The sequence below is a fragment of the Pongo abelii genome, chromosome 19 (assembly GCF_028885655.2).
Source record: "Pongo abelii isolate AG06213 chromosome 19, NHGRI_mPonAbe1-v2.0_pri, whole genome shotgun sequence".
In the NCBI taxonomy this organism is placed as follows: Eukaryota; Metazoa; Chordata; class Mammalia; order Primates; family Hominidae; genus Pongo; species Pongo abelii.
In genome coordinates, this window is record NC_072004.2 from 1630167 (window position 1) to 1655729 (window position 25563).

The 25563-nt window shown below is 43.5% G+C and overlaps 1 protein-coding gene across 3 annotated transcripts in view; it reads left to right on the forward strand.

The window, feature by feature from the left end:
* Positions 1-25563, forward strand: part of RPA1 (replication protein A1) — a 68178-nt gene that overhangs the window by 853 nt on the left and 41762 nt on the right. Inside the window, 4 exon segments of one of the 3 annotated variants that reach the window (NM_001132818.1) lie at positions 11919-11969; positions 13021-13099; positions 13674-13782; positions 23355-23443. In NM_001132818.1, coding sequence (NP_001126290.1) covers positions 11919-11969; positions 13021-13099; positions 13674-13782; positions 23355-23443 — 328 coding nt within the window. 3 annotated transcript variants of the gene reach the window in all.

Below are 25563 nucleotides of genomic sequence, written 5' to 3' on the forward strand. Positions count from 1 at the left end.
CCTCCGTCTCTCGGGTTCAAGCGAGTCTCCTGTTTCAGCCTCCCGAGTAGCTGGGACTACATGTGTGCGCCACCACACTCGACTACTTTTTGTGTTTTTATTAGAGACTGGTTTCATCGTGTTGGCCAGGCTGATCTCGAACACCAGACCTCAAGTGATCCGCCCGCCTCGGCCTCCCAAAATGCTGGAATTACAGGCGTAAACCACCGCGCCCGTCCCCAAGGCAATTCCATTGCCATCTATTAATGTATGTCAGTTGCTCACAAATTTCTTTGTACTGAGCCACCTTTACTCTAAAAGACAAACTTCTGTCATCTGTCTGCTTCTTCCATGCTTCAGAGGGTTTTAAGTTCATTATACATATCCCAAAGCAAATTCTTTATCTTTCTAAGTCTGGGCCTCTTGATCTCTCTCTCCACGGATGGCACCATTATCTGTTCAGTTCAGTGCTAACCAGAAATTGAGAAATCATTCCTCCTACATTGTCCATCACCTGGGCGTCCAGTCCCTCACCAAGTGAAGTGTATTTTACCTCCGCGTAGATCTATCAAGCCCACCGGCTTCTCTCCATCCATACTGGCACCATCATTTTTTTTGCCTGAGCTGCTGACTTCCACTCAGCATACCTTCCTGCCACTATTCCCATCCATGGCATACTCTCAGCCTACCTCTCCAGTCACCCCCACATTTTTTTTAAAATTTAGATTTCTGGTGTGTTCCATACTCCTAACTTCTTCCACAGGGCCTTTGAACTTTTTTTTTTTTTTTTTTTGAGATGGAATCTCGCTCTGTCACCCAGGCTGGAGTGCAGTGGCGCCATCTCGGCTCACTGCAAGCTCTGCCTCCCGGGTTCACGCCATTCTTCTGCCTCAGCCTCCCCAATAGCTGGGCCTACAGGCACCCGCCACCACGCCCGGCTAATTTTTTGTATTTTTTAGTAGAGATGGGGTTTCACCGTGTTAGCCAGGATGTTCTCGATCTCCTAACCTTGTGATCCTCCCGCCTCGGCCTCCCAAGGTGCTGGGGTTACAGGCGTGAGCCACTGCGCCCGGCCTTTTTTTTTTTTCTTTTTTTTTGAGGCGGAGTCTCGCTCTTTCTCCCCATACCCCCCCACTACCGCCCCAGGCTGGAGTGCAGTGGCACAATCTCGGCTCACTGCAACCTCTGCCTCCCGGGTTCAGGCAATTCTCGTGCCTCTGCCTCCAGAGTAGCTGGGATTACAGGCATGTACCACCACACCCGGGTAATTTTTTGTATTTTTAGTAGACACGGGGGTTTCACCATGTTGCCCAGGCTGGTCTCGAACTCCCAACCTCAGGTGATCCACCCGCCTCAGCCTCCCAAAGTGCTGGGATTACAGGCGTGAGCCACCGTGCCCGGCCCTGAACATTCTTTTCCTTCTTCCCATCGCCTGGGTGGTTCTTCACTCTTCCCCACACTGGCAAACAGTATCTTCATATCTCAGCTCATTTGTGACTTCCCTTACTAGGCTAAATCCCTTTGAGACCCCAATTCCTGTTCATTCACTTATTGATTGATTTATTTTTTTTCTTTTTGAGATGGAGTCTCGCTCTGTTGCCCAGGCTGGAGTGCAGTGGCACGATCTTGGCTCACTGCAACCTCTGCCTCCTGGGTTCAAGCAGTTCTCCTCCCTCAGCCTCCCAGGTAGCTGAGATTACAGGAGACTGCCATGATGCCTGGCTAATTTTTGTATTTTTAGTAGAGATGGGGTTTCACCATGTTGGCCAGGCTGGTCTCGAACTCCTGACCTCAAGCAATCCACCTGCTTCGGCCTCCCAGAGTGCTGGGATTACAGGCGTGAGCCACCGCGCACGACCCCATTCACTTAGTAGATGCATGTCTTGAGGCAAGATACTAAACTGTTTCTTTTCTGTAAAATGAGGGCAATGATATCTATTGCATAAGGTTAGTAGGAGGATGGAGTGAGTTATTAAATTTAAAGTGCTTAGCACACTGATGCATAGTAAATGCTCAGTATTTATGTTACTTATTAATAATTACAGATACAGTTTTATGTTTGATTTATCAGTTTCTTTCTAACATTTTAAAATTATTTTTGTGTGTGTTTGTTTGTTTGTTTTGAGACAGAGTCTTGCTCTGTTGCCCATGCTGGAGTGCAGTGGCACATTCTCAGCTCACTGCAACCTCTGCCTCCGGGGTTCAAGCGATTCTCCTGTCTTAGCCTCCCTAGTAGCTGGGATTACAGGTGCCCACCACCACACCCTGCTAATTTCTGTATTTTTAGTAGAGACAGGGTTTCGCCATGTAGGCCAGGGTGGTCTTGAACGCCTGGCCTCAAGAGATCCGCCCACTTGACCAGGCGCGGTGGCTCATGCCTGTAATCCCAGCACTCTGGGAGGCCAAGACGGCTGGATCACGAGGACAGAAGATCGAGACCATTCTGGCTAACACGGTGAAACCCCGTCTCTACTAAAAATACAAAAAAATAGCCGGGCATGGTGGCGGGCGCCTGTAGTCCCAGCTAGTTGGGAGGCTGAGGCAGGAGAATGGCGTGAACCTGGGAGGCGGAGCTTGCAGTGAGCCGAGATCGCGCCACTGCACTCCAGCCTGGGGCAACAGAGCAATATTCCGTCTCAAAAAAAAAAAAAAAAGAGAGATCCACCCACCTTGGCCCACCAGTATGCTGGGATCACAGGCTTGAGCCACCGTGCCTGGCCTAATACTTTCTGTAAATTCCATGAGGCCTGCAATCATGTCTGGGTTATTTTACTTTGCGTCGTATCCCCAGTACCTCGAGAAGTGCTGGCAAGTTTTAGGTGCTGAATAAATGCTAGTTCCATGAATAAATGAGGCAGTGGGAAGAAAGGGACAGGTGAATGGGGAAGAAAGGCAGCTTGGAGGAAAAACAGGAACGGGAAGAATTGTTGGACTCAATTGAATAACGAAATAAATTAGGAATGTGTGAATGTTGAAACTGGGGAAGTGATTTTAAATTGTCACCTTCATTTACTTTATAGCTGCTACCTTGTGTCTTTAAGACAAATTAAGAATGTTTCTAGGCCAGACGCAGTGGCTCGTGCCTATAATCCCAGCATTTTGGGAGGCTGAGGCGGGCAGATCACCTGAGATTGGGAGTTTGAGACCAGCTTGACAAACATGGAGAGACTCTGTCTCTATTAGAAATACAAAATTAGCCAGGTGTGGTGGCGCATGCCTGTAATCCCAGCTACTTGGGAGGCTGAGGCAGGAGAATCTCTTGAACCCGGGAGGTAGATCTAGGTTGCGGTGAGCCAAGATCGCACCATTGCACTCCAGCAACAAGAGCAAAACTCCATGTCAAAAGAAAAAAAAAAAAGAATGGTTCTTCACTTTTAAAAAGACTGATCATGGGCCAGGCGCAGTGGCTCATGCCAGTAATCTAAGCACTTTAGGAGGCCAAGACAGGTGGATCACTTGAGGTCAGGAGTTCGAGATCAGCCTGGTCAACATGGAGAAACCCTGGTCTACTAAAAATACAAAATTAGCTGGGTGTGGTGGCATGTGCCTGTAATCCCTGCTGCTTGAGAGCCTGAGGCAGGATAATTGCTTGAACCCGTGAGGCGGAGGTTGCAGTGAGCCGAGATTGCACCAGTGCATTCCAGACTGGGTGACAGAGTGAGACTCTGTCTCAAAAAAAAAATAAAGAATGATCATGGAGATATTAAATAATTTGATAAGTTCTTTTTTTATTTTTTAGAGATGGGGTCTGACTCTGTTGCCCATTCTAGTCTCAAACTCCTGGGCTTAAGCGATCCTCCCGCCTCAGCTTCCCAAAGTGCTGTGATTACAGGTGTGAGCCACTGCACCTGGCCATGTTTTTAATACTCAAAATTTTATAAACCTATTTACAGTGTAGGTGAAGTATGTTGTTCATAAATGAAGAATGAAAGTTTCACACGTGTTTGTGATGATGGAATGAGTTGGAGAACCTTTGTTGACTTTGATTATCAGCTAAAGCAGGTATCATTTTCGTTCAAAAGACGCAGGCCACAAAGGGTACGCAAATACCACACAAATGTGGAGGCATTTGGGCGAGAGTCACATGGTAAAATGAGAGATGATGCGTGGAACTCTTGTGGTAAACAGAATAAATAGCATTTGTGTCTTAATTATAGAACGAAAGGGGAAGGGAACTAATGTTTTTGACTATTTCTAATGTGACAGATGCTTTAATAGTCAGTACTTAAGTAACCCTGGAAGATAACTATTTATTATACTCCCATTTTACAGAGGAAGGAAGTACAGAGAGGTTAAATAATGTGTCCATGGGGTAAAGATTTGAACACGTGTGCCCTTGAGTATTAAATTTGTTGCTTTATATACTTACTAGGGATTTTTTTTTAAAGGGTCTCACTCTGTTGCCCAGGCTGGGGTGCAGAGGCGCGATCTCACTCACTGCAACCTTCACCTCCCAGGTTCAAACGATTATTTTGCTTCAGTCTACTGATTACAGATGTGTGCCACCATGCCCAGCTAATTTTTGTATTTTTAGTAGAGATGAGGTTTCATCATGTTGGCCAGGCTGGTCTTGAACCCCTGGCCTCAAGTGATCTGCCTCGGCTTCCCCAAATCCTGGGATTATAGACTTGAGCCATTGCACCTGGTCATAATTTTTTTTAAACGACAGAGTCTTGTCCTTTGTCTCTCAGGCTGGAGTGTAGTGGCATGATCATAGCTCACTGCAACCTCCAACTCCTGGGCTCAAGTGATCCTTCCACCTCAACCTCTTGAGTAGCTGGGAGTACAGGTGCATGCCACCATGCCCAGCTCATTTTTTTTTTTTAATTTTGTGTAGAGATGGGGTTTCGCCATCTTGCCTAAGCTGGTCTCGAACTCTTGGTCTCCAAACAGTTCTCCTGCCTTGCCTACCAAGTCTTTGGGATTATAGGCATGAGCCACTGTGCCGGCCTTGTCCCTTAAAATGAGTTATCCATTTGTAAACAGCTGATTTCCTTGGAGCATTGTCCCCATATACTTTTCTTTCATAAGTGATCTCATCCTTCTTCCACCCAAGCTTCCCCTTGAATTTGTTGTTTGTTGTTGCTTCCATTGTAGCAGAATTCATGTTGCTCTGATAGGGGCTCTTTTCAAATTGATGTCTTATCCTTCTTAGTACCTCAAACTAGGTCTTGTTCAGACATAACAAGTTAGTATGAGTTTATTTTAGTGCAAAAAATTTTTAGAATGCATGCATAGTTTTTTCATAGTGCATATTTTTCATGTACTTTTTGAATTCCCCTCATACATGCACGTGGTTTTAAAATCAAATGGAATAGAAAGGTGTTTATGGCCGGGCATGGTGGCTCACATGTGTAATCTCAGCACTTGGGGAGGCTAAGGCAGGAGGATCCCTTGAGGCCAAGAAAGAGTTTGATACCAGGCTGGGCAACATAGCAACATCCTGTCTCTATTTCATTTAAAAATAAGAAAGAAAGAGGTGTTTAATGTAATTACTGACCTTCTGCCCTACCTTGTCCAGTACTGTTCTCCAGAATAACTGCTTTTTAGAAAAATAACTGTCATTGACATTTCACTTACGTATAGTAAATTGCACCTTTTTTTTTTTTTTTGAGACAGTTTCCTTTTGTTGCCCAGGCTGGAGTGCAGTGGCGTGATCTCAGCTCACTGCAACCTCTGCCTCCCAGGTTCAAGCAGTTCTCATGCCTCAGTCTCCTTAGTAATTGGGGTTACAGGTGCACGCCACCACGCCCGGCTAATTTTTGTATTTTTAATAGTGATGGGGTTTCACCATGTTGGCCAGGATGGTCTCGAACTCCTGACCTCAGACGATCCGCCTGCCTTGGCCTCCCACAGTGCTGGGATTACAGGCATAAGCCACCATGCCCGGCCAAATTGCACCTATTTTAAGTGTACAGCTTGATGAACTTTGACAAATGTGCGCACCCCTGTAACCACATTGCCCCGGTGGAGATATAGAATACTTCCATCAATGCACAGCTCCTCCTGCTTCTTCCCCACCTCCGTCCTCACCCTAGGCAACCAGTGTTCTGGTTTCTACCTTTGTAGGTTAGTTTTGCCTTTCCTAAGACTTCATATAAATGGAATCAAATAATATCTATCCTTTTGTGTCTGGCTTCTTTCAGCAATTTTTTTTTTTACCCCCAGAGGTAGGGTCTCTGTCACCCAGGCTGGAGTGCAGCGACACAGTCATGGCTCACTCCAGCCTTGACCTCCTGACCTCAAGAGATCCTCGCACCTCAGCCTCCTGAGTAGCTGGGACTACAGGTGCATGCCACCACTCTTGGCTAATTAAAAAAAAATTTTTTTTTTTTGAGACACAGTCTTGCTCTGTTGCCAGGCTGGAGTGCAGTGGCGCAATCTCAGCTCACTGCAACCTCTGCCTCCTGGGTTCAAGCGATTCTCTTGCCTCAGCCTCCCGAGTAGCTGGGATTACAGCCGCGCGCCACCATCCCCAGCTAATTTTTGTATTTTTAGTAGAGACGGGGCTTCACCACGGTGGTCAGGATGGTCTCGATCTCTTGACCTCGTGATCCACCCACCTCAGCCTCCCAAGGTGCTGGGATTACAGGCGTGAGTCACCACGCCCGGCCTCAAAATATTTTTTGTAGAGGAGGAGTCTTGGTGTGTTGTCCAGGATGATCTTGAACTCCTGGGCTCAAGTGATCCTCCCACCTTGGCCTCCCACAGTGTTGGGATTACAGGCACAAGCCACCACTGTGGACCAAAATGGTTTTTGAGATTTACCCATGTCAATTCAGTAATTTGTACCTTTTTATTGCTCAGTAGTATTCCATTGCATGAGTATAACAAAATTTGTTTATTTACTTATTATTGCACATTTGGGTTATTTTCCTCTTTTGGCTATTATAAATGAAGATGCTATGACCATTTAAGTACAAATCTTTTTGTGGAAATATGTTTTCATTTCTCTGGGATAAATATCTAGGAGTGTAATTGCTGGGTCATAGGTAATTGAATGTTTAAAAGAAAGTGCCAAACTTTTCCAGTGTGATTATGAGAATTCTAGTTGCTCCATATCCTTGCCAGTCATCAGTCTTTGATTTCGAGTATTCTAGTGAACGCGTAATGGTATCTCACTGTGGTTTTATTTGTATTTCTCTGGTGACTAATGACATTGAGCATCTTCGTGGGCTTACTAGCCATTTGTATATCTTCACAAAAGAAGTGTCTGTTCACTTCTTTTGTTCACCTAAAAATTGGGTTTTGTGCTTATTAATGAGTTGTAAGAATTCTTTATTCTTGGTAGTCTTTTGTTAAATATAAATATTATATGTATTTTCTCCCCATCTGTGACTTGCCTTTTCTTTTTTGAAATTTTGTTTTTTTGAAGTGCACTTTTAAATTTTGACAAAGTCCAAGTTATCAGGTTGTGTTTTTTTGTTTGTTTTTGTTTTGTTTTTTTTGCAGAGTTGTGTTTGTGTGTCCTAAGAAATCTTTGCTAGGGTGGGTGCGGTGGCTCATGCCTGTAATCCCAGCGCTTTGGGAGGCTGAGGCAGGCGGATCACCTGAGGTCGGGAGTTCGAGACCAACCTGGCCAACATGGAGAAATCTCGTCTCTAAAAATACAAAATTAGTCCGGCGTGGTGGCGCATGCCTGTAACCTCAGCTACTCAGGAGGCTGAGTCAGGAGAATTGCTTGAACCCAGGAGATGGAGGTTGTGGTGAGCCAAGATCGCGCCATTGCACTTTAGCTTGGGCAACAAGAGTGAAACTCGGTCTCAAAAAAAAAAAAAAGAAATCTTTGCCTATCCGACCCAAGGTCACAAATCTTTTATACTGTGTTTTCTTCCAGAAGTGTTAATAGTTTTAGCTTTGCCTTGTGGTCTGTGATGCATTTCAAGTTTACTATTTTATCTGTGATATATAGATCTTTTTTTAATATAGATATTCAGTTGTTCCAGCCCTGTTTATTGAAAACACTATCCCGTTCCGTTGAGTTACTTAGTCACTTTATTTATTTATTTTTTTAATTTTTTTTTTTTTTTTTTGAGACGAAGCCTCGCTCTGTCGCCCAGGCTAGGGTGCAGTGGCGTGATCTCGGCTCACTGCAAGCTCCGCCTCCCAGGTTCACACCATTCTCCTGCCTCAGCCTCCCGAGTAGCTGCGACTACAGGCGCCTGCCACCACGCCTGGCTAATTTTTTTTTTGTATTTTTAGTAGAGACGGGGTTTCACCGTGTTAGCCAGGATGGTCCCAATCTCCTGACCTCGTGATCCGCCTGCCTCGGCCTCCCAAAGTGCTGGGATTACAGGCGTGAGCCACTGTGCCCGGCCCCTTAGTCACTTTAGATAAAATCAATGGACTGTATATGTGTATCTGTTTCTGGAATGTCAATTGATTTCTATGTTGGTGCTTATGTCAATACCACATCGTCATAAACATTGCAGATTTATAGTAAATCTTGAAATCTGGCATCATAAATTCTCCAGCTTCATTTTTATTTATTTTTATTTTTTTTGAGATGGAGTCTTGCTCTGTCGCCAGGCTGGAGTGCAGTGGTGCGATCTCGGCTCACCGCAACCTCCACCTCTCGGGTTCAAGCGATTCTCCTTCCTCAGCCTCCTGAATAGCTGGAATTACAGGTGCCCGCCACCACACCCAGTCAATTTTTGTATTTTTAGTAGAGACAGGGTTTCACTATGCTGGCCGGGCTAGTCTTGATCTCCCAACCTCATGTGATCCACCTGCCTCGGCCTCCCAAAATGCTGGGAGTACAAGGGTGAGCCACCGTGCCTGGCCTCCAGCTTCATTTCTATTTTTATTTATTTATTTATTTATTTATTTATTTTGAGACAGGATCTCACTTAGTCACCCAGGCTGGAGTGCGGTGACATACACGATCATAGTTTACTGCAGCTTTATCTCCCTGGCTCAAGTGATCCTCCCTCCTCACCCTCTGAGTAGCTGGGACCACTGCACCCAGCTAGTTTTTTTTTTTTGAGACAGAGCTTTACTGTCACTCAGGTAGAGTACAGTGGTGCCATCTCACCTTACTGCAGCCTCTGCTTCCCAGATGCAAACAATCCTCCTGCCTCAGCCTCTCGAGTAGCTGGGACTATAGGCGTGTGCCACCACACCCAGCTACTTTCTGTATTTTTTGTAGAGACGGGGTTTTGCCATGTTGGCCAGGTTGGTCTCGAACTCCTGACCTCTAGCGATCCTCCTGTCTCAGCCTCCCTAAGTGCTGATCCCTTTGCATACACTGAAGTATAGAGAAACAAAGTACCATAAAAAAAGAAAAAGAAAATGAAAACAGATGTTTGTTTGTTTTGAGACAGGGTCTTGCTTTGTCACCCAGGCTGGAGTGCAGTGGTGCAATCACAGCTCACTACAGCCTAGACCTCCTGGGCTCGAGTGATTCTTCCTCAGCTTTGTGAGTAGCTGAGACTACAGGTGTGCACCACATACCTGGCTAATTTTTTTTGAGATGGATTCTTTCTCTGCTGCCCAGGCTGGAGTGCAGTGGCACGATCTCAGCTCATTGCAACCTCCACCTCCCAGGTTCAAGCAATTCTCCTGCCTCAGCCTCCCAAATAGCTGGGATTACAGGCGCGTCCCACCACGCCCGGTTAATTTTTTATATTTTTAGTAGAGACAGGGTTTCACCGTGTTAGCCAGGGTGGTCTCAATCTCCTGACCTCGTGATCCTCCCACCTTGGCCTCCCAAAGTGCTGGGATTACAGGCATGAGCCACCACCTGGCTGATTTTTTATAGAGACGGGTCTCCTTATGTTGCCCAGACTGGTCTCGAACTCCTGGGCTCAAGCGATCCTCCTGCTTCCGTCTCCGAAATGCTGGGATTATAGGCAAGAGCCGCCATATGCAGCCTTGTTGGTAATTTTCAGTGTGCAGTTCTTACATATGTACTGTTAAATATATCCCTAAATAATTTACTTTTGAAGCCCGGCACGGTGGCTCATGCCTGTAATCCCAGCACTTTGGGAGGCTGAGGCGGGCAGATCACCAGAGGTCAGGAGTTTGAGACCAGCCTGGCCAATGTGGTGAAACCTTGTCTCTACTAAAAATACAAAAATTAGCCAGGTGTGGTGGTGCATGCCTGTAACCCCAGCTACTCGGGAGGCTGCAGCAGGAGAATTGCTTGAACCCGGGCATTAGAGGTTGCAGTGAGCTGAGATTGCGCCACCGCGCTCTAGCACGACAGAGCGAGACTCCGTCTCAAAAAAAAAAGAAAGTTCTTTTGATGGTGTTTAAGTGGCATTTTTGAAAATTTCATTCTTCAGTTGTTTATTGCTAGTATATTGAAATACAAGTGATTTTTCCACACTAGCCTTGTGTCCTGCAAACTTGCTAAATCAACTTACTAGTTTTTATAGCTACCTTAGGATTTTCTATGTAAACGATCATATTTTCTACAAATAAAGGAAGTTTTATCTGTTCCTTTTTAATCTTTTTATTTTTTATTTTGAGAGGGAGCCTCACTCTGTCACCCAGGCTGGAGTGTAGTGGTGCGGTCTCAGCTCCCTGCAACCTCCGCCTCCTGGGTTCAGGCGATTCTCCTGTCTCAGCCTCCCCAGCAGCTGGGATTACAGGCATGCGCCACCACGCCCAGCTAATTTTTTATTTTTTGGTAGAAACAGGGTTTCACCATGTTGGCCAGGCTGGTCTCAAACTCCTGAGCTCAAGTGATTTGCCCGCCTCGGCCTCCCAAAGTGCTGGGATTACAAGCCACCTTGCCCAGCCAGTTCCTTTTTAATCTTTATGCCTTTTTTTCCCTTGCCTTATTGCATTAGTTAGAACCTCTCATACCACATTGAATAAAGGTGTTAAGAGGTATATCCTTGCCTTATTCCCGATGTTAGTAGCATATTATTGTGTTTTACTGTTAAGTGTGATGGTAACCGTAGATTTTTTTTGTAGATGTCAGCTATCAGTTTAAGCATTACTTCTATGCCTAGTTTGCTGAGACTTTATAATGAATAAGTGTTGCCTTTTCTGTATCTATTCAGTTGATAATGATTTTTCTCTATTCTGTGAATGTGACAAATTACATTGATTTTTCAGATGTTGCGTAAACCTTGCCTTCCTTGGATAAATCACACTTGGTCATGACATATTATCCATTTTAGATAGTGCTGGATTTGATTTGCTATTATTTTGTGGAAGATTTTTTTTTAAACAGAGTCTCGCTATGTTGCCTAGGCTGGTCTTGAACTCTTGGGCTCAAAGCAGTCCTCCCACCTCGGCCTCCCAAAGTGCTAGGATTATAGGCATGAACCTCTACATGGGGCAGTCTTTGTTTTTTTTTCTGTCATAGTAAACCTAACATCATAAAATGACTTGGAAAGAAAGTCTTGTCTTTTCTATTTTCTGAAATAATTTATGCAAGTTTTTTGTTTGTTTGTTGTTAAATGTTAGATAGGATTCACCAATAAAGCCATCTGGACCTAGAGTGTTCTCTTTTGGAATATTTAGAATTATAAATTCAATTTCTTTAATAGATATAGAGCTATATAGATTTTCTTTTGTATCAGTTTTGATAATTTGTATTTTTTGAGGGACTTATCCACTTTATCTTGGTTGTTTAATAAAGTTGTTCCTAATACTCCCTTATTATCTCTTTAATGTATATAGGATTTATTTATCTAATTCCCTGTTAATGAGCACTAGAGGGAAATGAATGGCTGTTATGAATAACGAGTACATATGGGTTACTGGTGTTAGAGATGTACTGTTTCCTTGTTGTAAAACACGTATCTCCCTCTTATCATTTTATGATTTGTCCAGAGTGATAAACTAGACGCTTCAGCTGACAGGCTCTGAATAGGCTCTTTTAACAATCTTATCTGTATATTCCAAATACCAACTATAAAAACATGTCATTTTCATCATGATTTGAGTGCCTATCTCACACAAACCTGTTTTTACTCCCTCAGGCCATCATGCAGAAGGGGGATACAAACATAAAGCCCATCCTCCAAGTCATCGTAAGTACCTGCGTGTGTTATGTTCCATGTCAACTTCTTTAGAGTCATCGAATTACAAGTTACGTTTGATGAAGGACAGACAGATTTGTCCACTTTCGGAAACTCCCCCCCAGTCACAAAAAATAGGCCAGTCTACATCGTAACCCTGAGAGAGCAGCCAGGCTTTTTGAAAATGTTACTATGTGAGCTGCTGAGTTCTACTGTCTTTGGAGGTTCAGACTGAAGGCTTTGCCTCTCTCTGCCTCCCCACTGTTGATAGATGACTGTGGTGCTACTTGCCTTTCCTGCCCTTAGGTTTGTCTTGTTCACATTGGCCTTTCATATGACCTCCAGAAATATATCTAGTATGAACTTGTCTCCTTAACATTCTTCAGTTAACACATCATTTATTTAAAGGGTTCTCAAACTTCAGTGGGAGTTTTGAAAAATAGAAGCAGAATGACGGGCTCACGCCTGCAGGTTTTCAGTCGGCCGGTCTGATGGGTCTCTCTGCTGCACCACATGAGCTGTGGGTCAGCTTGGGGCTCTGGGTACAAGTTTCACTTCCTTTGGAAACCTGCCTCTGCTCTCTCTCAGGTGGGGATAAAGGTCTCGGCTCTGCCACCTGATCACGGACACATGTCACTTACGTCTCTCTGCCTCCATCTCCACCCCAGTTGTTAGCCCCTTCAGGACAAGGATTCTTTTTATTCATTTTGTATTTTTGGCATGTTTGCTACACAGCACCTTGTGTATATTGGGTGCTTCATTATTATTATTATTATTTTGGTAATTGATTTTTAACCAAATTTGAGTCAGGGGTGAGAACACAAGAGTATGGGCAGCTTGTTTTACTTCCCTCTCTGTTGTGTTTAATAATGTTAGTCGAGGGAGGTTAGTGGGAAAATCATCAAATCCAATTTTCTTTTACTTGGATTTAAGTGTCAAGAGAATGGGCAGACAGTTAGTTTGTGTTGAACTAATGGCAAACCCGCTCTCCTGCCACTTCGGTTTATGTATCCCTGGGGATGGGGCTGACAACCTGGCTAATGAATCAAGTTTTCTGTCCTAGAACATCCGTCCCATTACTACGGGGAATAGTCCGCCGCGTTATCGACTGCTCATGAGTGATGGATTGAACACTCTATCCTGTGAGTATGGTGTATCCATCTAGAAATGTGTAAGTATTTAAATAGTAGAAGCACACCCAGCCCTTTGGTTGCCATAATTTGGGGGCATTCGTGAAGTCCATACTTGCTATGTACTTCCTTCCGACAGAATTGCAGCTGTCAGAGAGCATTCTAGCAATAGACTGGAGGCAGTGGAAAGCTGCCACGTGGCTTAATTAATTTTCTGTAACTGGTATTCTGTGTTTTCTCTGATTAATTTCCCTAAGGATGATATTGACATTGAGTGAGTGCGATGGGTCAGCTGCCCTATACTTTCCTTTTCTGGGGTTTTATTTCTGTGTTGGAAGCTGTAAAGGGGAGAAAGGAGAGAATTTTTAAATGATTTTGGCCACTTTAACAAATTCACACATTTAAGAGTAGCAGCAAATGTTTAACAGGCAGCAAAATACATAGTTTTTCACTCTGCAGAGTCTGACTAGTTTTAATTTCAGGAGCATATTTAAGGCATTTTTCTTTTTTAGCACAGGTATGAGTAGCTTTCAGAGTCTTAAGACTGCAGGATTTTGGAGGCTAAAGAAATCTCTGTGCTTTTCAGCTTTCATGTTGGCAACACAGTTGAACCCTCTTGTGGAGCAAGAACAATTGTCCAGCAACTGTGTTTGCCAGATTAACAGATTTATTGTGAACACTCTGAAAGATGGAAGGTATGTGGTGTGTTTTTTTCTGTCTTATTGTATTGTAGAATGGGAACGAATTTAGGAATAAAAAAGGCAATAGTGAGTTTTCAGCTAAGAATTTGCAGCTATTCGGTTAAGAACTCAGGTGTAGCTAACACATGGCACCCAAGGAGGAGAAACATGGAAACAAGTTGGAAATTTCAGAGCAGAAGATTAAAGTAGAATGCAGAAATCTTGTTATTTCTAATTTCTTCAGAAGCGGCGTTTTTAGGATTTCCTCCAAAAGGATCTTATCTTTTTTGTTTGTTTTCGGTAGAAACGGGGTTTTGCGATGTTGCCCAGGCTGGTCTCAAACTCCTGAGATCAGGCAATCTGCCCACCTCAGCCTCCCGAAGTGCTGGGATTACAGGTGCGAGCCACCACGCCCAGCCTCAAAAGTATCTTTTAATGAAAAGAGGTACTTTATTTTACAGCTGAAAACGATAATTATTTTGTAATGCTGCTTTGTGTATGTGTGTGTGCAATCTTGAATCTTTTGTGTTAAATGCTGTATTTAGCCAATATAGAATACATTGAACCACATGTGGTGACTCATGCCTGTAATCTCAGCACTTTTTGGGGCTAGGGTGGGAGGATTGCTTGAGGCCAGAAGTTTGAGACCAGCCTGGGTGACATAGCCAGGCCCTGTCTCTACAAAAAAAAATTAAATTAGTGAGGTGTGGTGGCACACACTACAGTCCTAGCTACATGGGAGGCTGAAGTGGGAGGATTCCCTAACCCCAGGAGTTTGAGACTGCAGTGAGCTGTGATTGCACCACCGCACTCCAGCCTGGGCAGCACAGAAAGAGGTCATCTCTAAAAAAAAAAAATTTTAAAAAAAGAATGTGTCGTACATGGACAAGTTACAGCATGCTAGAGGTACAATGATGAACAGAACTGTTACTCTCATTTCTAAAAAATGACTTATTTTAGGCAAGATGCAGTGGCTCTCACCTGTCATGCCAACACTTTGGGAGACCAGGTAGGGAGGATCACTTGAGCCCAGGAGTTTGCGACCAGCCTGGACAATATGGTGAGACTTTGTCTCTATGAAAAAAAAGAAAAGTTAGCCGGGCTTCGTGGCACGTGCCTGTGGTCCCAGCTACTCGGAAGGCTGAGGAGAGACTGGCCTGAGCCCTGAGCCGTGAAGGCTGCAGTGAGCTGAGATCACGCCACTGCACTCCAGACTGGGCAATAGAGTAAGACCCTGTCTCAGAAAAGACCAAAACAACAAAAACAAAAACCAAGATGAAAAACGATCAACAATACTAAAAGGTTTAAGTAATTGGTTTTTAAAAATTCTGTTACACTGATTTTAGGACTCTTACGTTTTCTCCAGGTGTTCTTTTTTCCTACCTCTTTATCTCTATGTTGGTTGGATTTCACTCAAGAACTTTTTTTGGACTGGCTCTTTAGTGCCGTATTCCCCATTATCAGCCTGTTGGTCTTTATACTAAAATGATAGCTTGCCTGGCTGTCTATTCTTAGGTTATGTGGCTTTACCCTCAGAATTTTGTCTTCTGGCATTGAATGTGGATCTGGAGAAGTTTTTTTGTTTGTTTGTTTGTTTGTTTGTTTTTTGAGACAGAGTCTTGCTCTGTTGCCCAGGCTGGAGTGCAGTGGCATGATTTTGGCTCACTGCAACCTCCGCCTCCTGGGTTCAAGTGATTCTCCTGCCTCAGCCTGCTGAGTAGCTGGCATTACAGACGTGCTCCACCACCATGCCCAGCTAATTTTTGTATTTTTAGTAGAGACGGGGTTTCACCATGTTGGTCAGGCTGGTGTCGAACTCCTGACCTCATGATCCACCTGCCTCAGCCTCCCAAAGTTGGGATTACAGGCGTGAGCCACCCCACCTGGCTGATTTGGAAAAGTCTTAAGGCCAGCCTGGTTTGATTTCTTCCCTTGTAGAAAGCTTTGCTTTTTTTTTTTTTTATTTTTACCCCCGAGACCTCACTCTGATTGCCCAGGCAGGAGTGCAGTGGCACCATCAGGGCTCACTGCAGCCTTGACCTCCCAGGCTCAGGTGATTCTCCCACCTCAGCCTCCTGAGTAGCTGGGACTACAGGCACTCACCACCATGGCCAGCTAATAAGTTTTGCTTTTTCTACCTATATTCCTGAAGATTTTTTTTTCTTTATACCTCAAATTCAGTACTTAACCAGGCTATGCCTCGATGTCAGTTGTCCATATTCTTTTTTTTTCCTGGTATGTGGTATGCTCGTTCAGTCTGCAGATTCAGTTCTTTTCAAGGAAGTTTTTCTGTGTGTTATTCTTTAATGTTGTTTTCTATTTCACTTATTGAGTCCCAGTTTTTACATACGTTGTAGATAACTGATCTCCGTATAGGTCTTTACTTTAACCTTTTTTCTGATGGATGCGTTGCCTCGCCTCGAGGTTTTCCAACATAATAGTACAGTTTTTAGTTTTCTCGCTTCTGCTCCTCAATCTTTATAAATTATTAGATGTATAATAATATTGATTTTGTTCTGTTTTTTTCTTAGCTGTTCAGTCTCCCTTTTCTTCTTAGTCTCTTGTTTTAGCTCATCTTTTGGCCGTTAATTTGTTGGATTTATATAGTCGTACTTATTTTGCCAATCTCTTTTGAGAAGTGTCACTCCTTTTCTTGGCTTGCACTTTCTTCTAGAGTGGGTTCTTTAATCGGCTTTGCCTCCCCGTTCCTTTCCCTTCTACGCATTATTGTGTATTGTATTGTTGCTTTGTCATCATCCCTTTTTTATTTTGTTCATGCTTAACGTGGACAGTCCTGTCCAGACTTGGTATTTGCTCTGACATAGTCTAGGCTAGGTACATGTTGCCAACCTTCTCACTTGGGAGCTTTTATCTTCCACTCCAGGCTACCTTGGAGCGCTTAAGTGGTGCTTTGCAGCCACTTTTCTGTCCTCCAGGGCGTGGTTATGGGAGAGGGTGGAAGCGTTGCTGGGATTGAGTGCAGTCCTTGCTGGGAAACTTCACAGCCCACTCTCTCCAGTCACGGAGAGAGCTCCGCTCCCCTGGGCTTTGCCTGATGGCACTGCCTCAGCTTGGAGGCTTGCCTCGTATTCTTTTGTACCTCTGCTGAGAGCCTGTGTGTGTGGCTGGGTTTATTTACTCCTTGCTTTTTTGGTGACCATTCAGGTTTATTCTAAACAAGACTTGAGTAGTCATTCTTGTACTTTATCTTAATATGTTTATGCTTTTATTTCTGAATAACAGATTATTAGAATTTGTATTGTGGGGTCAAAGAACATCTGTGGAAAGTATACCAATTCTACTCATAGATATTATATAAGAGTATCTGTTGGCCAGGCACAGTGGCTCATGCCTGTAATCGCAGCACTTTGAGAGGCTGAGGTGGGGCAGATCACAAGGTCAGGAGATCGAAACCATCCTGGCCAACATGGTGAAACCCCATCTCTACTAAAAATACACAAATTAGCTGGGCGTGGTGGCAGGTGCCGCCTGTAATCTCAGCTACTCAGGAGGCTGAGGCAGGAGAATCGCTTGAACCCAGGAGGCAGAGGTTGCAGTGAGCCGAGACTCCAGCCTCGGTTACAGAGCAAGACCCCATCTCCAGAAAAAAAAAAAAACAAAAAAAAACAGTGTATCTCTGAATAGACAAATCCATAGAAACAAATTCAATGACTGGTTCTCAGGGGTGGTAGAGTGTGGAGTGACTGTCATTGTACACATGGTTTCTTTTGGCGATGACGACAATGTTCTAAAGTTAGGTAGTGGTGATGCTTGCATAACTGCGAAATGTAAAACCCATAGGATTATCCACTCTGAAAGGGTGAATTCATTATGGTATGTGAATGATATCTCAATAAACATGTTATTTAAAAAGAAGTGTTTGCCATTAAGCTTGTCAACATACTGTGTATTAGTAATATTTTAAAAAATAATTATCAGCCAGGCACGGTGGCTCATGCCTGTAATCCCAGCACTTTGGGAGGCCGAGGCAGGCAGATCACCTGAGGTCAGGAGTTTGAGACCAGCCTGGTCAACATGGTGAAACCCCGTCTCTACTAAAAATACAAAAATTAGCCGGGCATGGTGGTGCACACCTGTAATCCCAGCTACCCAGGAGGCTGAGGCAGAGAATTGCTTGAACCCGGGAGGCAGAGATTGCAGTGAGTCAAGATTGCGCCATGGTACTCCATCCTGGGTGACAAGCTTTTCTTGCCCAGGCTGGAGTGCAATGGTGCCATCTTGGCTCACTGCAACCTCTGCCTCCCGGGTTCAAGCAATTCTCTGCCTCAGCCTCATGGGTAGCTGGGATTACAGATGCGTGCCACCATGCCTGGCTACTTTTTTTGTATTTTTAGTAGAGACGGGGTTTCACCATCTTGGCCAGGCTAGTCTTAAACTCCTGACCTTGTGATCCACCCGCCTCAGCCTCCCAAAGTCCTGGGATTACAGGTGTGAGCCACCGCACCCAGCCTGTTCCTTTTTATGGCAGAATAATCCTCTGTTGTCTAGATACATCACATTTTGTGTATCTATTCGTTAGTTGATGGGCATTCAGATTGTTTCTACCTGCTTGCTATTACTAATAATTCTATGAACATTTGTGTACAAGTTTTTTGTGGACAGATGTTTCCATTTCTTTTATAGATAATCTGTCTAGGAAAGGAATTGCTAGGCTAAATGGTCACTTTACGGTTAACTTTTTGAGGAACTCCCAAGCTATTGTTCAAAGTGTATACACCAGTTTACCTCCCTGCCAACAGCGCGAGTGTGGAGTTTCTCCCCGTTCTTGCCAGTACTTCAAATTATACTCCATAGAGTTTCAGTTAAACTTCTCTGTAGACTATTTAGTAATTTATAGACAATGTCTTTCTTTACTTTTTCCCTCCAAATTTTTGTTGGCTGTTTTGTTTTTTTTTTTTTTTTTCCTTGAGATGGAGTCTCGCTCTGTCGCCCAGGCTGGAGTGCAGTGGTGCGATCTCGGCTCACTGCAAGCTCTGCCTCCCGGGTTCACGCCATTCTCCTGCCTCAGCCTCCCGAGTAGCTGGGACTACAGGCGCCCACCACCACGCCCGGCTAATTTTTTGTATTTTTAGTAGAGACGGGGTTTCACTGTGTTAGCCAGGATGATCTCGATCTCCTGACCTCGTGATCCGCCTGCCTCGGCCTCCCAAAGTGTTGGAATTACAGGCGTGAGCCACTGCGCCCGGCCTGTTGGCTGTTCTTATATTTATTCCTCCATATGAATTTTAGAGTTGCCAAGCCCAAAATACCAAGCAGCCAGGCACAGTAGTTCACACCTGGAATCCCAGCACTTTGGGAGGCTGAGTAGTTCACACCTGTAATCTCAGCACTTTGGGAAGCTGAGGTGGGAGAGCTGCTTGAGCCCAGGAGTTTGAGACCAGCCTGAGCAGCATAGGGAGACCCTGTCTCTACGAAAAATCTGAAAATTAGCCGGGTGCGGTGGTGGATGCCTGTGATGCCAGCTACTTAGGAGGCTGAGGTGGGAAGATTGTTTGAGTCCCACAAGTCAAGGCTGCAGTGAGCTGTGATAGTGCCACTGCATTCTAGCCTGGGCGACAGAGAGCAAGACCTTGTCTCAAAAATAAATAAAAAAGCAAGCAAAAGTCTTGTTGGAATACAAATAACTTTCTTAATTTTAGATAATATTTGATATTAAGTCTTTTCATCCAAGAAAATAGTATGTGTCCATTTGGTTTCAGGTTTTCTAGATACACAATTGCATTATCTCCTTATTCTCTTTTTTTTTTTTGAGATGGAGTTTCACTCTTGTTGCCCAGGCTGGAGTGCAATGGCACAATCTCAGCTCACCGCAACCTCCACCTCCTGGGTTCAAGCGATTCTCCTGCCTCAGCCTCCCGAGTAGCTGGAATTACAGGCATGTGCCACCACACCTGGCTAATTTTTTTGTATTTTTAGTAGAGACGGGGTTTTACCATGTTAGCCAGGATGGTCTCGATCTTCTGACCTCGTGATCTGCCTGCCTCGGCCTCCCAAAGTGCTGAAATTACAGGCGTCAGCCACCGTACCCCGCATTCCTTATTCTCATATTTGTCATTTTGTTGTTTTTTTTAATTTTACTATATGGACAGCACTGTCAAAACTTCGTTGGACGATGGTAACGTCAGCAGTTGCCTGATTTTCATGGAAATGCTTTTGGTTTCACTGTTCAATGCAGTGTTGATCGTGGAAAAACACGCAGTTTACCATGTGCAGGTTTTTTTAAGTCCTCAGGATTTCATCAGAAATGGCTCGTAAATTCTTTCAAAGCTTTTACTACATCTTGATAATGATCATATTTGTTTTTAATCCATTAACATAATGAACTATTTTAATAGATTATCTAGGCTGGACGTGGTGGCTCATGCCTGTAATCTCAACACTTTGGGAGGCCGAGGTGGGTGGATCACTTGAGGTCAGGAGTTCGAGACCAGCCTGGCCAGCGTGGTGAAACCCCGTCTGTACTGAAAATACAAAAATTAGCTAGGCGTGGGGGCGGATGCCTATAGTCCCAGCTACTCGGGAGGCTGAGGCAGGAGAATCACTTGAACCTGGGACATGGAGGTTGCAGTGAGTTGAGATCGCCCCACTGCACTCTAGCCTGGGTAACAGGGCAAGACTCCGTCTCAAAAAAAAAAAAGATTGCCTAATATTCAACTCTTGTTTCATTCTTGTGATAAATCCTGCCTTAAAAAAATAATCCTAGGGTAGGCTGGTGGCTCACGCCTGTAATCCCAGCACCTTGGGAGGCCAAGGCAGGTGGATCACCTGAGGTGAGGAGTTCAAGACCAGCCTGGCTGGCCAACATGGTGAAACACCGTCTCTACTGAAAATACAAAAATTAGCCAGGCATGGTGGCACACGCCTAATAGTCCCAGCTACTCGGGAGGCTGAGTCAGGAGAATCACTTGAAACCAGGAGGTGGAGGTTGCAGTGAGTTGAGATCGCCCCACTGTACTCTAGCCTGGGTGACAGAGCAAGACTCCGTCTCAAAAAAAAAAAAGATTGCCTAATAATTCAACTCTTGTTTCATTCTTTCAATAAATCCTGCCTTAAAAAAAAAAAAAATCCTAGGCAGGGCTGGTGGCTCATGCCTGTAATCCCAGCACTTCGGGAGGCTGAGGCAGGTGGATCACCTGAGGTCGGGAGTTCGAGACCAGCCTGGCCAACATGGTGAAACCCTGTCTCTACTAAAAATACAAAAATTAGCCAGGTGTGCTGGCGGGCGCCTGTAATCCCAGCTACTCAAGAGGCCGAGGCAGGAAAATTGCTTGAACCTGGGAGGCGGAGGTTGCAGTGAGCTGAGACTGTGCCACTGCGCTCCAGCCTGAGTGACAGAGTGAGACTCTCTCAAAAAAAAAAAATTAGAAGAAGAATTCTCTTAGCTTGCTATTTTTCTTTCTCTTTTATTTTTTAAAATCTTTTTTCTGGAAAACTTTAAACATCTACAAACGTAGACAGAATACACAGTAGTCTGATGAGTCCCCATTTAGCCCATCATTCAGCTCCAAATTGTCATCTGTTGTCCAGTTTTGCTCTATCTCCATCCTTTCAACGTCCACCCTCCTCTGTAATTTTGAAGTAAATCTCAGACATCATATTATTTCATCCATAAATATTTTAGTATGTATTTTTGAAAGATAAAAACTTAAAAAGACGCTATCCCATTTCACACCTAAAATAACAAATACCCTGTCAGTGTTGTATTTCCAACTTGTCGTGTGTGTGCGTGTGTATGTGCGTGTGCGTATGTGTGTCCACACAATCTATATGAATCAGAATCCAAAATAAGGTTCTTGTGACAGTAGATTGATGGTCTGTTAAGTCTCTCTGAATCTGTAGGCTCCGCGTCTGCCTTTTTTCTCCTTTACTGTTTATTTGCTGAAGAAACCAGGTCATTTATCCTTCACCTTGCGCAGTTTCCCCCAGTCTGGATTTGGCTGATCGCATCCCTGTAAAGTCACTTAATGTGTCCTTGTCATCTGTATTCTCTGTAAGTGGATATTAGTGTATTCTTTTAATATGCTGCTAGGTTCGTCTTGCTGATATTTAGGATTTATGGGATATTGCAGGATGAAATTAGTTTTGGTTTTGTGTGTGTGTTTTGTCTTAGGTTTTAGTATTAGAGTCGTACTGAATGATTCATAAGCCTTCTATTTTTATATGTTCTGATTTGTATAATTTTGGAAAGTAGTTAAATATCTGCCACTAAGTATCTATCAGATAGTTATTACAGGGAATCTAGATACCATTTTCAGGAACAGATAATTTCAGGCTTATCTGATGTGAAACCTGATAAGGGTAGCACACACCGATTGATTGTATGTAAAAATCCAAATTATAGCAGTCAGACCATTTAAAACAAACGATTGATTGTAAGTAAAAATCCAAAAACAGCAGTCAGACCATTTAAAGTGTAAAATGTTATGAAATTGGGTAGATTATTGCTTAAATATTGCTCTAGGCCCGTTTCTTCAGCTCCCCTGCCACTAACCTCATTCAGGCTTCTGTCATTTTATCTCTTCTCTTGGTCTCCCTGCCTCCAGTCGTGTTCCCATTAAATTCCTTCTTCGTGTTTCAGTTCTTTTTAAAATGCAGACATTGTGATATGCTCATCAAGTATTATTGAGCAACAACTGTGGGCCATTTGCTTCATTAAGCACTGAGGGATACCTGTCTTTATTGACAGTACAGTCTAGTAGGAGAGATAGAGAATAATAAGATAATCACTAATGAACATATAATTAAGATGGAGCAGAGTGTTCTGAAGGAAAGAAATCAAGGCTGTAGGAAAGACTAGAACAAAGCAACTTGATCTCAACTAGAGATTAAGGAAGTGTCTCTTGAAGTGATGTTTGAGATGAGCTAAAAAATGAGTATTAGATGAGGCAAAATGAGAAGGAACACAACACCGCAATCTCAGAGCAGCAGGGACAAAGGCCTTGTGGCAAGAGGGACTGTCGCATGTGGCGGAACTGAAAGAAAACAGGAAGGCCAGAGGGCAGAGGCCAGAGGGCAGAGAGCAGGGCAGCAGCGCGGGAGGGGGGTTAGCAAGGCCAGGCCAGGCAAGCCGTGGCCGGAGTTTTTCTTTGTGGCCTAAGGTCATTGGGAAGTTATCACAAGGTTTTAATCAGAGTTAAAAAGCAAAAGAACTGTAAGTTCTTAAAAATGGGTCATAATTACATTTTTAAAAATATCTATTGTCATAATTGGTTTTCACTGGGAAAAAGTCATTGTTGAGATAAGTATGTGTTTCTGAAAACAGGTCATCTCTTTTTATGCCATATATTCTTGTGTTTAGTAATCTAAATTCTTACCGTGTCGGTTGCTCCTTGAAGATACAGTGCGTAGCGAGAACACTGCATTTTAATTAAGGAACTAGTTGGGAACTGAAAACCCTGCAATCACTTGATAATGATGTGGCGAAAGATGAAGAGAAATATTTATGTAAACAGATGACAAACGGAAAATAGTTCATCACAATGATCATTGGGGAAAGCATTTTGAGTAGCTTATCATTTAAACGGAGTTTGTTTTTCTAACCTGTTTCTGTTTGTCTGCTTTTGCAGGAGAGTAGTTATCTTGATGGAATTGGAAGTTTTGAAGTCAGCTGAAGTAGTTGGAGTGAAGATTGGCAATCCAGTGCCCTATAATGAAGGTAAAATGCTTTGGCGTAGGTTGTAGCACTCAACTGAATACCTCTTTATATATTTGGAGTTCTACCTTTTGGATTCAGTTTGACTTGTTAGTGTTAATAAAATGATAGTGATTCTGAGGTCTAGGAACCAGGCTATTCTGTCAGGCTTTTTCAATTCTAAAGAAATGATGTATGAAGAAAGGGCACAATTAGAAAGCAATGGACAAATGGGCTGGGTGCGTGGTGGCTCACACCTGTAATCCCAGCACTTTGGGAGGCCAAAGCGGGTAGATAACTTGACGTCAGGAGTTCGAGACCAGTCTGGCCAGCATGGCAAAACCCCATCTCTACTAAAAATACAAAAAGTAGCTAGGCATAGAGGCCTGTGCCTGTAATCCCAGCTACTCAGGAGGCTGAGGCAGGGAAATCGCTTGAACCCAGGAGATGGAGGTTTCAGTGAGCCGAGATCGTGCCACTGCACTCTAGCCTGGGCAACAGAGCGAGACTCTGTCTCAAAAAAAGTAAGAAAGTAATGGACAAAGATTCAGTTATACTAGACTAAAAAAAAATCTAGGATATCACAGTGATATAGGATACTATAGGATATCTGTAATATTAATGAGAAACGTGTTTTCCTAAGATTTATCTTATGTACACTTTTGTTTTTTGAAAGCGTGAAGCATGCAGTCTGTACTCCTGTGATAACACTCACCGCACTGGTGGCTTTTAGAATTATCTCTATTTACTGACAAGCCACGAGTAAACTGTGTGAAGGTAGAGATCATGCTTGTTCTAGTGCCTAACTTGAGGCTGGCGTTTAGTAAGTATTTGTTGAAACAAGTTGAATATATAACCTTGTTTTACTGTGATTATCTCTTGATGGTGAAATGACTAATGATTTAATTTTCTCATGAAAATGTATAGAAAAGCACAATGAAATAAAAGTCCATTTTTTCTTTGCATCCTAAAAGAAGCTGAAAAAAAAAATCATTACTTTAGACAATTCTAGAGAAAGGCAAAAAGCATCTTCAAATCACTGGCCCCATTAAAGGAAAGCATTGTTTGCCGTTACACCAAGTCAAAAAATAAAAGCCTCACTTGACACCAAAATAAATTTGAGATGTATTTTTTCAAGTTAGAAAATGAAACCATCAAAAATCAAGAGGAAGAGGCTGCACAAATAGATTGGAATAATTCACAATGAATATTTGATTACATTGAAATTTTAAAATTCATATTAAAAATAGGAAACCAGGCACGGTGCCTCACACCTGTAATCCCTGCACTTCAGGAGGCTGAGGTGGAAGAACTGCTTTGAGTCCAGTAGGACGAGACCAGCCTGGGCAACACAGGAAGACCCCATCTCTGCAATAATTTTTTAAAAACTTAGCCAGGTGTGGTGGCTCACACCTGTAGTCTCAGCTACTTGGGAGGATGAGGTGGGGGGATTACTTGAGCCTGGGAGGTTGAGGCTGCAGTGAGCTGTGATGGCACCACTGCCCTCCAGCCTGGGGACACAGCAAGTGTTCGCTATTCCCCACTGCAAAAAATTAAGTGTGTAAACTTAAACTAGGATAACATATTTGCAACTCATAGGATTGACAAAGGGTTACTATCTTTACTGTTTATTGAATTTTTTACATATTAAGGAATAAAGTACTTCATTAGCAAAGCAGGCATTGGAGAAAAATAGATGGTTCACTATAGAAGGAAAACAAATGGCTAATACATTAGAAAACATCTTCAGCCTTGCCCGTTATCTTTGTCTTGTTCCTGATCTCAGGGAGAAAGCATTCAGACTTTCACCATTAAATGTCATGTTAACTGTAGGGTTTTCTTAGAGTCTTTTTATCAGAAATAAAGAAGTTTATTTCTGTTCCTAGTTGCTGAGGGCTTTCATCAGAAATGGATGGTGAGTTTTGTCAAATGCTTTTTCTGTGCTTGCTGATGATCTGATGATCATGTGGTTTTCTTTGTTAGTTAATGTGGTGAGTTACATGGATTGATTTTTTTTTTTTTTTTTCTTTTTGAGACAGTCTCATTGCATCACCCAGGCTGGAGTGCAGTGGTGCCTTCTCGGCTCACTGCAACTTCCGCCTCCCAGATTCAAGTGATTCTTGTGCCTCAGCCTCAGAGTAGCT